Genomic DNA, 15,397 nt, shown 5'->3' on the forward strand with positions numbered 1-15,397 from the left:
TCAGTACTTGTGGCACGTGGCTCAGGAGTTGCAACCAGGAGCTTAGTTGCTCCATGACTCATGGAATCTTTCAGGGCCAGGGATGTAACTCATGTCCTGCATTGGCAGATAGATTCTTAACCACTGGGCCACGAGGGAAGTCCAAGAACTTTTGAAAATGAATCATATGAAGGAAGACATCAATTGTTAGAAACTGAAATGTGCTTTTACATTTTACAGTTATAATTTTTATATAGAGTGACCTTAGACAGAAATAGGTATATTAATTAAACTAGAAAGTCCCCAAACACCCATAATGTAAGAAGTTTTAAAGGTGGAGAATAAGGATTATTAAATTAACAGTATTGGGTTGTGTCTAACCATTTGTCAAAATAATGGGATTCCTTATCTCAAAATGCTACATCAAAATAAACTGAGATATTTTAAATATCTTAGCTTTAGAAATTAAATTATAAAACAGGTAGATGTAAGTAATCATCATCTTAAGGTAAGAAAATTCTTTTAAGCACATATGCAAATATAGAATCTATAGAGAAAGGAGATATTTGACTATATAAAATTTTTAAATGTATAAATTTAAAAAATCACATTAAAAAATTAAAATTTAGCCCCTGTTATGTGTTGAATGTCTTTCTCCCCAAATTTGTATGTTACAGACTTAGTATGTAGTACCTCAGAATATGAGTGTATTTGGTGATAGAGTCTTTAAAGATGTGATTAAGCTAGTGATAAAGAATCCACCTGCCAATGCAGGAGATGCAAGAGATGCAGGTTCAATCCCTGGGTTGGGGAAGATCCCTGGAGTAGGAATACCCATTCCAGTATTCTTGCCTGGGAAATCTCATGGACAGAGGAGCCTGGAGGGCTATAGTCTAAGGGATCACAAAGAGTCAGACAAGACTGGACATGCAAGCCTAAGTTAAAATGAGGCCATTAGAATAGGCCTGCCTGAGTCCAGTCATTCTGGTTCCTATAAAAAGAAATTAGGACAGAAAAAGAGACACTGAGGACTCATATGCACAGAGAAAAGACTGTGTAAGCACAGTAAGAAAGCAGTCATCTGCAGGCCAAGACTAGAACCCACAAAAAAAACAACAAAACTTGCCAAGCATTGACCTTGAACTTCTAGCCTCTAGACTGTGAGAAAACACATTTTCTGTTGTTTGAGCTTTATCCAGGATGGTATTTGGTTGTGGCAGCTTTAGGAAACTAATAGAGCCCCCATATTAAAAAAAAATGGTTATTATACATGGGACACAATAATGATTAGTATCATTAAATCTATAACCATAAACATATAAGCAAGGCTGTGAACACAATCTATAGAAGAAGAAATAAGAAATATGATCAATACACATATAAAAGTTTTAAGTCACTAGTAAAGACATTAAAATAAAAATATTGAGATACCATTTCAACATATACAGTTGATTAATTAGTGAAGCTTGAGGAGAGCTAATCTTTTAAGTGTTGTTTGTGTCAGGCTCTACTATCTTTGTCTTTTGGAATGCTGTTGATTCATATGTCTGAAATATTCTATCACTAGGAATCTATTTTAAATAAAGATAAGGAGAGGATGCATGCACAGAAGTTTCCTTGTAGATTTGTTTATATAGCAAAAAGATTTAGAAAGTAAAAATTATTAATAACTTTAAAGTTGTAAATCCTTGATTACATTAGTAAAAAAAAAATCTTGGACTTGTGGGTAGGAGTGGATGTTGGAAGTAAAAACTTTTTAGTTAAAAGTTTTAAAGTTTTAGCTTTATTGAGCAATAATTGACATATACCCATTCATCTGTTGACAAACATGTAGTTTTCATACAAGATCTTGTCTATTGTGAATAATGATGCAATGAACATAGAAGGGTGGATATATCTTTGAGATTCTGTTTTTATTTCCTTTAGATATATTCCTAGAAGTGAAATTGTTGGATTATATGGTAATTATATTTTAATTTTTTGAGGAATCTCCATACTGTTTTCAATAGTGGCTGCACAAATGTATTAATAATTCCTACCAATAGTGTACAAGTGTTCTCTTTTCCCAACACTCACGTCTGGTCTTTTTGATGGTAGCCATTCTAACAGGTGTGAAGTGGTATCTTGTGGTTTTGATTTACATTTCCCTGATGATTAGTGATATTGAGCATCTTTTCACATATCTGTTAGCCATTTGTATATTTTCTTTGGAAAATGCTTATTCAGATGCTGTGCCCATTTTTAAATCAGTGTGTTTCTTTTACCCTTGAGCTCTATGAGTTGTTTATTTTGGATATTTACCACTTACATGATTTGCAAATATTTTCTTCCACTCCATAGGTTGCATTTTCATTTTGTTGAGGGTCTCCTTTGCTGTGCAGTAGCTTTTTAGTTTTATGTAGTCCCACATATTTATTTTTGCTATTGTTGTGCTTGCTTTTGGTGCAAATCTAGAAAACCATGCCATGACTAATGTCAAGGAGCTGATCCCTATTTTTCTTCTAGGAGCTTTATGGTTTCAGGTCTTACATTTAAGTCTTTAAAACTTAACATTTTGAATATTTAATCTTACATGAAGAAAGTCAATAGATAACATTTATTGTCTGATTCTTGGTATTTTTAAAAGAGGAGAATGATATCAATGTATATTTTTATAATTTTGGGTTAACCAATTGCAGACTATTTCCCAGATTGCTAAAAAAGTGGCTGTAACTTCTATATTGCTGAGAAATAAAAGCAAAAATATAATACATATAGCATATGAAAGAATGTAAGGAAAGCATAAGGGAAAATTTAATGAATAATATAACAAAACTAAAACCAAAATATGCGATAATTAAATGACTTATTGATATGCAAAATTTAAAAGTGGAAATAAAATTCAATTTGGAACTGTTAACAAATGTCTAATGTTAAACAAAGTACAGGAAACTTTTAAAAATAAAGGAAGGACCAAAGATATATCAAGTAAACATAATAAAGCAGAAATGGCAATATTAATTAATGAAGATAATTATTTAAAAATAAAAGTCAAAGTATTAACTATGACAAAGTTTTAATAATCAAATATATACATTATAATAGTTGTGAAATACAATGTTCAATTCTACGAATAAAACCTTTTTAAAAGTAGAAGTAATTCACAAAAATTTGTTCAATTATAATTGGGAGATTTTGACATATTGTAACTCTAAAGACTTGAAGAGAAAACAGGAAAGAAAATAAGTATCAAAAGATATGAGTAGTATAATTGTTTGGTTTGGTAAATATATATGTAGTATTATCCTCTATAATCAATAAACATACTTTATTTTCAAAATCTGAACATTTTCAAATATTGATGACTGCCTTAAATCCTCAAATTTCCAAAATGATAAAGTGAGTAGGCTACATTCCCTAATTATAAATGTAGTTAGTTAATCTAAAAACTTAATTTAAACTGAAATATTCAAACACAGGGAAATTTTGAATCATTCTACTTTTAGAGAAAATAGGAATTCTGAATCAAATAGAAAATCAAGAATGCATTTGTAAACAGTTAGGAAAATATTCTGGGTACTGCAGTATGGCAAAACTTTGTATTATGAATAAAACTGAAGATTAAGGCATGTTAAATTTTCTAAGCTAGATCATACAGTTATATGCCTACTCATCAAGTATTTAGGTAAGTAATTTTTTTTTAAGGTAAATAGTTGTGTGTGTGTGTTTTTTTTTAAGCATGCATAAACAAAGTAGAAGGGAAAAAAAAATTAAGTAGCAGGGAAACAGAATCCAAATGCTCTTTCTCTGAAAAGTCCAGTGAAACAAGTTCCTGGCAAGCACAATATGCAAAAAAGACAAATCCAAATACACGAAATTAAGAATGGGAAAAGCATAATAATTATCTTAATTTCTCTAAGCTTACAATATTAAAAATGTCTTTTAAAAACTTGGAAAATTTTTCTAGAAAAATTTACAAATGTTGAAAATTGAAATCAGTAAACAAATTTTTTTTGGAAAAGCTACAATAACCAATACACAACTTTTCAAGGTATTATTTCTCAAAAAAGTCTAAAATGTAAGAGCAGCAGATAGTTCCTGTGCTACAAAATCTTTTCCAGACATTTAAAAATAAGATAGTTTTCTAGTTAATTTTATAAAACTGCATAATCCTGATATCAGAAGCTGACAAAGATAGCAACATTTTTAATAAAGAGGAGGATAAACTTGTGTTTTCCAAATATATTGTATGGAAGATTAGTCAGGTCCAAGACTTGTTAATAAAGCTGTAGATTTAATGCCAAATAAATTTGAAATGCACACTCCCTTTTAATGCCAAATAAATTTGAAATGCACACTCCCTTTTTAGGACATTGATAATCTACAGAATCACATCAAAGAATCCGAGATTCTGCAAACATGTGAGAGCTAACATTAAATATTCCAAAATTATACAAACATAAAACAGTTTTAAACATCACACTTATTAATATTTAAATATGCTACCATTAGGCTGGTTCATAGTAGGTCCTCATTAAATATGTTTTCCTTCTTTTTAATTTTTTTCCTAATGGTAGATTCCATAACTTCAACAGTAGATGGTGTTGACAATGATCATGGTCGTAAGCTTCAAGCCTTTCCTATGTGTAACAGTTGCAGAGTTGACATTTTAACAATGTGAAAATAGAGGTACAGCTAACAGGAGGATATACCAGAGTTTGCAGATATAAAGGGAAGGGAGGGGATCTCTAAGGTCTTCATTTTGTAGAGTGGGGAAAATTATAATACTCAATGTTTATTGAATAAGAAATGAAGGTATCAATGTGATATTTGAGGAAACTAGAATAGTGACCTCACTATGTAGAGATTACTGAGGGATGAGTAAGTGAAATTAGTTCTAATCTAATAGAACACTGACATAATCAGTCAATAAACATTGCCCACGATAATAAATCAAGAAAGGGGTGTGTGCATACTATTTAAAGATAATGGAAGTGACCAGCAGAAAAACCAACAAAACAAACTGGTTAGAAGTAATTCCCTTGAGGAACAGAAGTGAAGGTGTGGAGGACTGTTTACTTCTCATTTTAAATCATTTGATTTTTTTTAACCATGTGCATGATTTAGTATGCTAAAACTTCTCTAACGTCCATGTGCAAAATTGGCTTTCAGCAAAGTTAGTGGAAGACAACAATTTAGGATCTGAGAGAGTTAATTCCTAGACAGATTGATAAGAAGTCCAGGGTCCCCAAGGAGAAGAAAGGGGTCTGGAGCTCTCGAAATGGAGATAGGGGTCTGGAATTCTCAAGGAGGAGAGGACAAACTTTTTTTTGTCTACATTCCTTGAAAGTGAAGTCACTCAGTTGTGTTGGACTCTGCGACCCATGGATTGTAGCCCACCAGGCTCCTCTGTCCATGGGATTCTCTAGGCAAGAATACTGGAGTGGGTTGCCAGTTCCTTCCAGTCTTCAGTTCAGTTCAGTTCAGTTCAGTTGCTCAGTCATGTCCAACTCTTTGCGACCCCATGAATCGCAGCACGCCAGGCCTCCCTGTCCAACACCAACTCCCGAAGTTCACTCAGACTCACGTCCATCGAGTCAGTGGTGCCATCCAGCCACCTCAACCTCTGTCGTCCCCTTCTCCTCCTGCCCCCAATCCCTCCCAGCATCAGAGTTTTTTCCAACGAGTGAACTCTTCACATGAGGTGGACAAAGTACTGGAGTTTCAGCTTTAGCATCATTCCTTCCAAAGAAATCCCAGGGCTGATCTCCTTCAGAATGGACTGGTTGGATCTCCTTGCAGTCCAAGGGACTCTCAAGAGTCTTCTCCAACACCACAGCTCAAAAGCATCAATTCTTCAGTGCTCAGCTTTCTTCACAGTCCAACTCTCACATCCATACATGACCACTGGAAAAACCATAGCCTTGACTAGATGGACCTTTGTTGGCAAAGTAAAGTCTTTGCTTTTCAATATGCTATCTACGTTGGTCATAATTTTCCTTCTAAGGAATAAGCGTCTTTTAATTTCATGGCTGCAATCACCATCTGCAGTGATTTTGGAGCCCCCCAAAATAAAGTCTGACACTGTTTCCACTGTTTCCCCATCTATTTACCATGAAGTAATGGGACCAGATGCCATGATCTTTGTTTTCTGAATGTTCAGTTTTAAGCTAACTTTTTCACTCTCCTCTATGACCTTCTTCACTTTCTGCCATAAGGGTGGTGTCATCTGCATATCTGAGGTTACTGATATTTCTCCCAGAAATCTTGATTCCAGCTTGTGCTTCTTCCAGCCCAGCATTTCTCATGATGTACTTTGCATGTAAGTTAAATAAGCAGGGTGACAATATACAGCCCTGATGTACTCCTTTTCCTATTTGGAACCAGTCTGTTCCATGTCCAGTTCTAACTGTTGCTTCCTGGCCTGCATACAGGTTTCTCAAGAGGCAGGTCAGGTGGTCTGGTATTCCCATCTCTTTAAGAATTTTCCACAGTTTATTGTGATCCACACAGTCAAAGGCTTAGTCAATTACAAAATTCAGTATAAATTCTGTACTAGGGATTATACAACAACAATGTATCCTGCTTGAGGACAGTTTCTTCTTCCTGAAAACCTTCTGGCTAATCCTGCTATCTTAAAATGTAAATTATGGGAATGGGTGTAGTTAGATCTTTACAACCTCCAGACATTCTTTTGATTCATTGTAATAACTAATTAAAAGGTATATAACTCCATTGCTAACAGTAGCAAGGGGGGTACTCTTTCTACCTCCTTCTGATGTCTATGTCAGAAGCTTTCTCTATCTCTTTTATACTTTAATAAAACTCTATTGCACAAAAGCTCTGAGCAATCAAGCCTCGTCTCTGGCCCTGGATTGAATTCTTCTCCTCCGGAGGCCAAGAATCCCAGCATCTATTCATGGTTCAGCAACAACCTTTCAGATCTAGGTTAATATGGGTATAACATAGCTGTTTGAATTTGATCAACCTCAGATTTAATCTTGGCTTTACCATCTATGAGAACACCTTGGCCTTGGAAGAGTCACTAAAACTCTCTAAGCTTTCTCTGAAACTTCATATCAGTACTCACACCTAACACATAAGTTATTTTGACCTTTGAAATTGAGATAATGTGTCTAAAGCATTTAGCACAGGTAAAGAGAGTGCTTAATTAATTAATATTAATTGTTATACTTAAAATTGTTATAACAATTATAGCCAGACATGTTACAGTCAATTTGCTCTTTCAGTCTCCTTTTATGTCTGACTCTACAAATTTATAGTAAGTGAAGATTTCTTAAATTCGCATGGTCACAACATTCTTCCAGCTATTTTTAGGTGTTTTATATTGTTTGCTTTTATTACTGGCTTTAGAGGTATCATAATATAATGGGAGAAGCCAGCATTAGTGTGACTGCCTCCACCTTGAGCAAGTTATTTAATCCAATTTAAGTCACTCCATTTATAAAATTATACTGCTAGAGCATTACCTGTCTGAAGGTTAGAGTGAATCAGATGTTCTTTTGAGGTGTTGGTGACCTCCAGGGATCATGAATGTACAGTAAATGAATAGACTGGTGCAATTGTGGGATCCCAGACATCTGTCAAGGCCTTACCTCTAATATTTGGCCCTGGGGCTGAGAGAATCTCTGAAATGGGGTTTGGTTTGTCAAAAAAAAAAAAAAAAAAAAATCATTTATTTTCTGAGCCATAAAAAAAATCTCTTTTCTTCTGTCAGATGAATTTACTCATCTAAAGCATCAAGGTTCCTTTTACTAAATTCACTTTGACCCTAAATGATATCCTCCTATACCATACAGCTGAATTTAGTATGTATAATTCCACTGTTCAAGTAATGCATAAAAATATGCTTTTTGTTGACAGTTGGTGTTTTTATGAAAAAGTCATTATAAATATCCTTTATGCTAATTTTTATTTTTCAAGTCATTCAGGAGTACATTGGATAGGATCCTGTTTAGAAATTTACTTGCAAAGAAGTTATTTTTCAGGATATTGCTACAAAGGCTTTGAAAAATAAAGAGGATGTGGGAGACAGGATGAGGAACTTGAATTTTAATTACATCTCTACAAAGAAAACTCTTGACAAGTGTACCTACTCACCCATTCAGTAAATATTTGTTATGGGTAAGACTGATACTGAGACAACAAAAGGGATTTTTGCTCACAAATTAGTGCAGCAGCAGCAGGTTTAAAGTAGGCCTTCTAGAAACAAAACCAGTCTATGTTCATTTAAAAAAATAGCAAAATAGGAAATAATCTTGTACCACCAATTCAAATAAAAGGGAAAAATTAATATATATTTAAAGAAGTTTTTTCTGTTCTCCACCCCCACACTTTTCATCTCTGGTTTTTTCCATTCATCATATTCTCAGGACTGGTACATAAGGGGGGAAATTTAGAGACTATAAACCTTTTTGTCTGTACTATATGATCCTTGAACTATGTGAGTAAGGTGACTGCATTTCTCAGCTGGACCTTTTTGTTTAACTTGGTCTCCTAAGAAATACTTCAAAAAGGCATGTTGTTGGGAGTTCCCTGTTTGTGTTTTCTGAAGGCTGCTAAGAACAAGACTTTACTTGTGGGGAGGGGTGGATCTACCTAAGTCTGTGTTTCTTGGGAAGGTCAGGTCCCTCCCAGGGTGCAGCTGTGATAGAGGAAGACGTAACACATTGCAGAGCTGAAGATTAGAGATGGCAGACTGCTGAATCTGCTAGTTTTAGTGAGAGCAAGACCAGGACGTCAGTCAAGAGGAAATGCCTGGCTTGACTTTTTCAGTTGCAGACAGAGAACTATATGGCAGGGTGTACCAGTGGTACCTCCCCATCCGGAAACCTTGAGACAGATGCCAGGAAGGGCACCAAAAGGGACCATACCCACCACCACCCAACCCATCACTCTGTGTTCCTATCATAATATATAAGTTCACTGTAGATTTTCAGAAATTCACTTTCAAATATATATCAGTACCATGTCACAGTCATAAGTCTGGAGCTACTTATAGACTTTAAAATGTGGGCAGTACGAACAATATTTTTTACTCCATTAAATTCATAGAAGGACAGGAAAGCATATACATTTTATTACTTCACAACTACGGTCACTTAAAAAAAATCTCACACAAAAAGTAAAAATAATGAACAGCAGAAGAGTTAGTAATTCAAAATTCGAATCCTCCAAGATCATTTGCAATGATAGAGCAAATAGATACTATATAGATTGATACAGTAATCTATATCAGTTACTGTATTTCAAAAGAAAGGAGCTTAAAATGAAATCTTCCTCTACATGTTCTTACTCTATCCAAACATCATTATTGAGTTGATATTTGAAGGATGATGTTTCTTAGGTAGGTCATGCTAGTAGCAAAGAATCTACTCTGCCAGTGCAGGAGACAATAGAGACACACGTTCAGTCCCTGGGTCAGGAAGATCCCCTGGAGTAGGAAATGATGGCAACCTACTCTAGAGTCCTTGCCTGGAAAATTCCATGGACCAGAGGAGCCTGGCGGGCTACAGTCTGTGGGGTTGCAGAGAGTCAGATACAACTGAGTGACTGAACACACATGCAAAATGTTTAATGTTTTTCCTTAAGTATTCTCTAATCCTAGGCAAGTATGTCACTTTGGAAATTACAAACAGCCATTAAATTAAATTGACAATTGTTCTACTAGAAGTACAGCTAATATGTCAATGGGCACAGGAAAAATTCAGCAGAATGAGTAAATAATATAAGGAATTTGTTTATAAATTAAAATATTTAAGATTAACTTTACCATCTACATCTTCTATAACATGATTAATTATATTTGTTATCAGGTACAGTATCAAAAACAAAGTAGACAGCTTTTTGAAAGGAGAAAGAATTCACACATTTAAAACCCTTCTGATTAAAATTGGTTTGCAGAATTTCCAGAAATCATAAAACATGGCTTCAAGTCACCACCATTTTTCTAAAGTTGTGTTTCCTTGCCTGGCCAATAGTTGGGTTGTAGCAAATGATCACTTGTAGTACAATTCTCCTTCCTGATTCTTGTTGACACCATTGTTCTTTCTTTCTTGGTTCTGAAGCTTCGGTGTTTTGAAACATAATTTTTTTTTAAAGTGAAAAGCACTGCAGTACTTAGGAAAATGGACATTATGCCAAGCATCATGGTTAGTCCCAGATATATATGTCTAGAAGAAGACAGAGTCTCAGTCTTAATTATTGTAGCTATCCAATTTTAAATAAAATATAATAATATCCAAAAATATCAATATCAATGAAATCAATCAATATCAATAAAACTATCATGAGGATGGTTTTCTTTAAGAATGCCGATTCAGTGGCTATAAAAGGCCTTTCTGTGAACATTTGACAGACTATTGAAGGCAGTAAGCTAATATAAAGCAAATTTTTAGTAGTACCATCATTTTCTGTTACTGCTAATTATATAATCCTTTCCATCCTCTCTGTAACTTATTTCCTTAGACCAGGTGACTATATACCTGTTTGCTTAGAACAGTCCCAGCATAAGCTAGCATCAGCTAGTGTTGTCCCAGGGCAATCTGCCCCCTTTCCTTGTCAAAAATATCCAAATTTGAATGATAAATTATATGGTTATCCTCCCCTTGAAACTTGCCCAAATTCACTCCTACAGAAAAACTGCAAGAAGTGACATTAAGGGGGAATTGGAGATCTCAGTACACTAGAGTGACCTAAGGAAACCAGAGGTTTACATCAGTATCTTCCATGAGAAGCCTTTAGTTCTATTAGATCATAAGACATGAAAGTCTGAAAGCACAGGTTGAATTATTCATGCTGGTCACCTTGTATGTACACTCACAGTCTCTGAGTTACATTGTCTTTACAGAAAATATAGCCTGGGTAAATGTGAATAAAGTGCCAATTTTCCTCATAGATCAGGTGTCTTTCAAAGACCAACATAAATTTCTCACATATCATCAAAGCCTATTAAGTCAAGCAAATTTATTTGAGATGGTCAGCTCAATTCACATCCAACTTCCAACTTCCAGGGTTTAGCACTGTTTATTTTTCTAGAGAATACTCAGCATGTAAATTGGAAAAAAAAAAAAAAAGTCCTCCTTGCTTTTAAGCCATTGAAGCAATAAGGGGACTAAATGTTTGCTGATTTGCACTGAATGATACCATAGTGAAAAATCCATGCCCTCAACCCCGTACACACATAGAGAAAACCTTTTACTTTTATGCATTTCAAGTACTGGAATAATTGAACATCAGTTTGGCAATAGAAGCCGGACAGATTTAGAGCCAAATCCAAATCTTGCCCAGGGGGATTATATCTGACGTAAATGGGACAGTTTGGCTCAGTTTGGCGGGGGCAGGGGGGAAAGAATTAAACCCCAAATGTGACCTAAATCTAAATGCTTCTGAGTTTCAGGGACTTAACTGAGTTGTGTGCATAAACTTTGAAAATCCTACTCTATTCTGAAATCTTCTGTCTTATCTTTTTTAAATGATGGGAGTCAAGATTAAGAATGAAAGAAAACAAAAGATCTAGCCAAATGGTCAGATAATAATAGAATTATTCTATAACACAGAACAAACTTCTGGATTAGATTCTCCTTTTCTTTACAAATGATGAAACTATGTGAGGATTATTCGTGCCGGTTGTCTCTTGCAAACCTGGCATGTGGTAGCAATGAGATTTAGGAAATTGTTTGATACGATACCTGAAAGCATTTGAATCATACAATCTACAGGATCCTTTACTTCCACATCTTTTAAATCCCCACTTGAGGCATGAAGTATCAATCAGAACTCCAAAATATATGGGAGATGGGATTCCTGCTGTGAGAAAAACAAATAATTGCCATTAAAAATCTATGCATATCTTTTTGGTTAGCCTACAAAGAATGACTCTCAGAAACCACATTCTGGTCTCCTGGAGAGGCCCTGCTATTTCCAAAGAAGTGAATTTGGGACAGAATGTGGTTTCTGAGAGTCATTCTTTGTTCAGTTTAGTTCAGTTGCACAGTCGTGTCCGACTTTCTGTGACCCCATGAATCACAGCACGCCAGGGTTCCCTGTCCATCACCAACTCCCGGAGTTCACTCAAACTTATGTCCATTGAGTCGGTGATGCCATCAAGCCATCTCATCCTCTGTCGTCCCCTTCTCCTCCTGCCCTCAATCCCTCCCAGCATCAGAGTCTTCTCCAATGAGTCAACTCTTCGCATGAGGTGGCCAAAGTATTGGAGTTTCAGCTTCAGCATCAGTCCTTCCAATGAACACCCAGGACTGATCTCCTTTAGGATGGACTAATTGACCTCCTTGTAGTCCAAGGGACTCTCAAGAGTCTTCTCCAACACCACAGTTCAAAAGCATCACCTCCACTAACTTTGTTCATAGTGATGCTTTCTAAGGCCCACTTGACTTCACATTCCAGGATGTCTGGCTCTAGGTCAGTGATCACACCATCGTGATTATCTGGGTCGTGAAGATCTTTTTGTACAGTTCTTCTGTGTATTCTTGCCACCTCTTTTTAATATCTTCTGCTTCTGTTAGGTGCATACCATTTCTGTCCTTTATCGAGCCCATCTTTGCATGAAATGTTCCTTTGGTATCTCTGATATTCTTGAAGAGATCCCTAGTCTTTCTGATTCTGTTGTTTTCCTCTATTTCTTTGCATTGATCGCTGAAAAAGGCTTTCTTATCTCTTCTTGCTATTCTTTGGAACTCTGCATTCAGATGTTTATATCTTTCTTTCCTTTTCTCCTTTGCTTTTCGCTTCTCTTCTTTTCACAGCTATTTGTAAGGCCTCCTCAGACAGCCATTTTGCTTTTTTGCATTTCTTTTCTATGGGAATGCTCTTGATCCCTGTCTCCTGTACAATGTCACGAACCTCATTCCATAGTTCATCAGGCACTCTATCTATCAGATCTAGGCCCTTAAATCTATTTCTCACTTCCACTGTATAATCATAAGGGATTTGATTTAGGTCATACCTGAATGGTCTAGTGGTTTTCCCTACTTTCTTCAATTTAAGTCTGAATTTAGCAATAAGGGGTTCATGGTCTGAGCCACAGTCAGCTCCTGGTCTTGTTTTTGCTGACTGTATAGAGCTTCTCCATCTTGGGCTGCAAAGAATATAATCAATCTGATTTCGGTGTTGACCATCTGGTGATGTCCATGTTTAGAGTCTTCTCTTGTGTTGTTGGAAGAGGATGTTTGTTATGACCAGTGCATTTTCTTGGCAAAACTCTATTAGTCTTTGCCCTGCTTCATTCCGTATTCCAAGGCCAAATTTGCCTGTTACTCCAGGTGTTTCTTGACTTCCTACTTTTGCATTCCAGTCCCCTATAATGAAAAGGACATCTTTTTTGGGTGTTAGTTCTAAAAGGTCTTGTAGGTTTTCATAGAACCGTTCAACTTCAGCTTCTTCAGCATTACTGGTTGGGGCATAGACTTGGATTACTGTGATATTGAATGGTTTGCCTTGGAAACGAACAGAGATCATTCTGTCGATAGCTTTTAGCAAATATTGATAAGTTTGCAAAACAGATTTCTCAAAATTATATTATTTCTTGTGTAAATAATTTAAGATTTCTCTATAAAATAACTTATCTTCATCATTATTTACTTGGTTACTTTGAAATACAATTAGTAGAAGGAAGGCAGGGTAAATGTTCAATTCTTTCCTGTTTTAAGAATAATGAATTAGTGTCCCAGTATTCTTCAAAATTACTTAGGTATCATTACAAATTTATATCTTTTTTTATTCAATGTATTTTGAGACATTGCAGCTATTACAATGATTGTTATATATTAATATAATAGTATTTTTTTAATTTAATTTTATTTTTTAACTTTACAATATTGTATTGGTTTTGCCAAATATCGAAATGAATCTGCCACAGGTATACCTGTGTTCCCCATCCTGAACCCTCCTTCCTCCTCCCTCCCCATACCATCCCTCTGGGTCGTCCCAGTGCACCAGCCCCAAGCATCCAGTATCGTGCATCGAACCTGGACTGGCGACTCGTTTCATATATGATATTATACATGTTTCAATGCCATTCTCCCAAATCTCCCCACCCTCTCCCTCTCCCACAGAGTCCTAAGACTGTTCTATACATCAGTGTCTCTTTTGCTGTCTCGTACACAGGGTTATTGTTACCATCTTTCTAAATTCCATACTGGACCAAGGCCCTCAGGTTGTTCCTGCGTCCTTTTGACATGCCCCTGTGATAGCTTTCTCACTTTCTTGCACCAAAAGTTGTCCCACAATCACGGTATATATTTTCTAACCTAGACCTCGGTCAGTTTTCCAAGGTCCTATGGTTTCTTTATTGAGCAATGATATTTAGATACCACGGACTCATTGCTATGGGTGCTCATGTCTCCTGAGCTAAATAGATTCTAGATTTTTCAGGAGACAGACTTGTAAAATACACATTATTTTAAAATAAAACTATATGAGTTCATATTGACATTTTAAGTTTAAATTAATGAATTTTACTTACAATATTTTATGCTTTTATCACTTTTCTATTATACTGAAAATATTGATTCCTGATATTAACATAACATCTGCTTTATCTTAAAATATATAATAGTTTTAACATAACAATGCTAAAGTTACTATAAAAAACAATACTATAAAATGTACTGAAGCAATGGGGAATTCATAGTAATTCTGTTTTTCATGTAGTTTAATGTTTTTTCTATATGGTTTTTCATCCTGTAATATACAGTTAGTTTTGATTTGTTTTAAGAATTTTTTTGGTTCTTTTAATTATTTAAAACGATATAAAATTTTTGTATTCTTTCAAACTAAAAATTATACGACAGCTATATTTACAAAGTCTCATTTCCATCCTGTTCTCTCCCCCTGTTTTTTTCTTTCTTCCCTAACAGGGAAATAAAAAATTATTATTTTTTAAATTAATTATTAATTATTAAATTAATAATTTAAAAATTATTATTCATTTTTAGTTTATGCTTCCATTGTTTCTTGTTAACAAGAGCAAATATCAATACCTGTGTGTGTGTATAATATTTTCACCTTTCTATACTTATACCAAATGTATCATACTGTATACAATTTTCTACATTTTGCTTTATTAAACTTAGTTGCATATCCTGGAGATCAGTTGATATGAATTGTGTCTCTCCACAATTTATAAGTTGAAGCCCTAACTCCCAATATGATTGCATGTGGAAGCAAAATAATTAAGGAGATGATCAAGGTTAAATGAGGTCGTAAGAGTGAAGCCCTAATCTGATAGGGAGGCTGCCATTAAACAAATAAAATTATTATATAGTTTCTTTACAAAGTTGTGTTAGTTTCTGCTGGATAGCAAAATGAATCAGCTGTATGTATACATACATCTCTTCTTTTTTGGATTTTCTTCCCATTTAGGTCACCACAGACTGCTGAGTAGAGTGTTATACAGTAA

The 15,397-nt window shown here is 35.1% G+C and overlaps 1 protein-coding gene across 3 annotated transcripts in view; it reads right to left on the bottom strand.

Annotated features, from left to right (window-relative positions):
• Positions 1-4,184: 4,184 nt before the first annotated feature.
• SLCO1C1 (solute carrier organic anion transporter family member 1C1) overlaps positions 4,185-15,397 on the bottom strand; it is an 87,148-nt gene continuing 75,935 nt past the window's right edge. For 2 of the 3 annotated variants that reach the window (XM_061417681.1, XM_061417682.1), the window contains 2 exons: positions 11,670-11,787; positions 4,185-10,151 (listed from right to left, as the gene is read on the bottom strand). In XM_061417681.1, the coding sequence (XP_061273665.1) occupies positions 9,929-10,151; positions 11,670-11,787 (341 nt within the window). In that variant the 3' untranslated portion in view covers positions 4,185-9,928. Of the gene's footprint in view, positions 10,152-11,572; positions 11,788-15,397 lie in introns of all 3 variants that reach the window. The other variant, XM_061417684.1, reaches the window with a different exon arrangement.

This window comes from Bos javanicus, chromosome 5, assembly GCF_032452875.1.
Source record: "Bos javanicus breed banteng chromosome 5, ARS-OSU_banteng_1.0, whole genome shotgun sequence".
Lineage (NCBI taxonomy): Eukaryota > Metazoa > Chordata > Mammalia > Artiodactyla > Bovidae > Bos > Bos javanicus.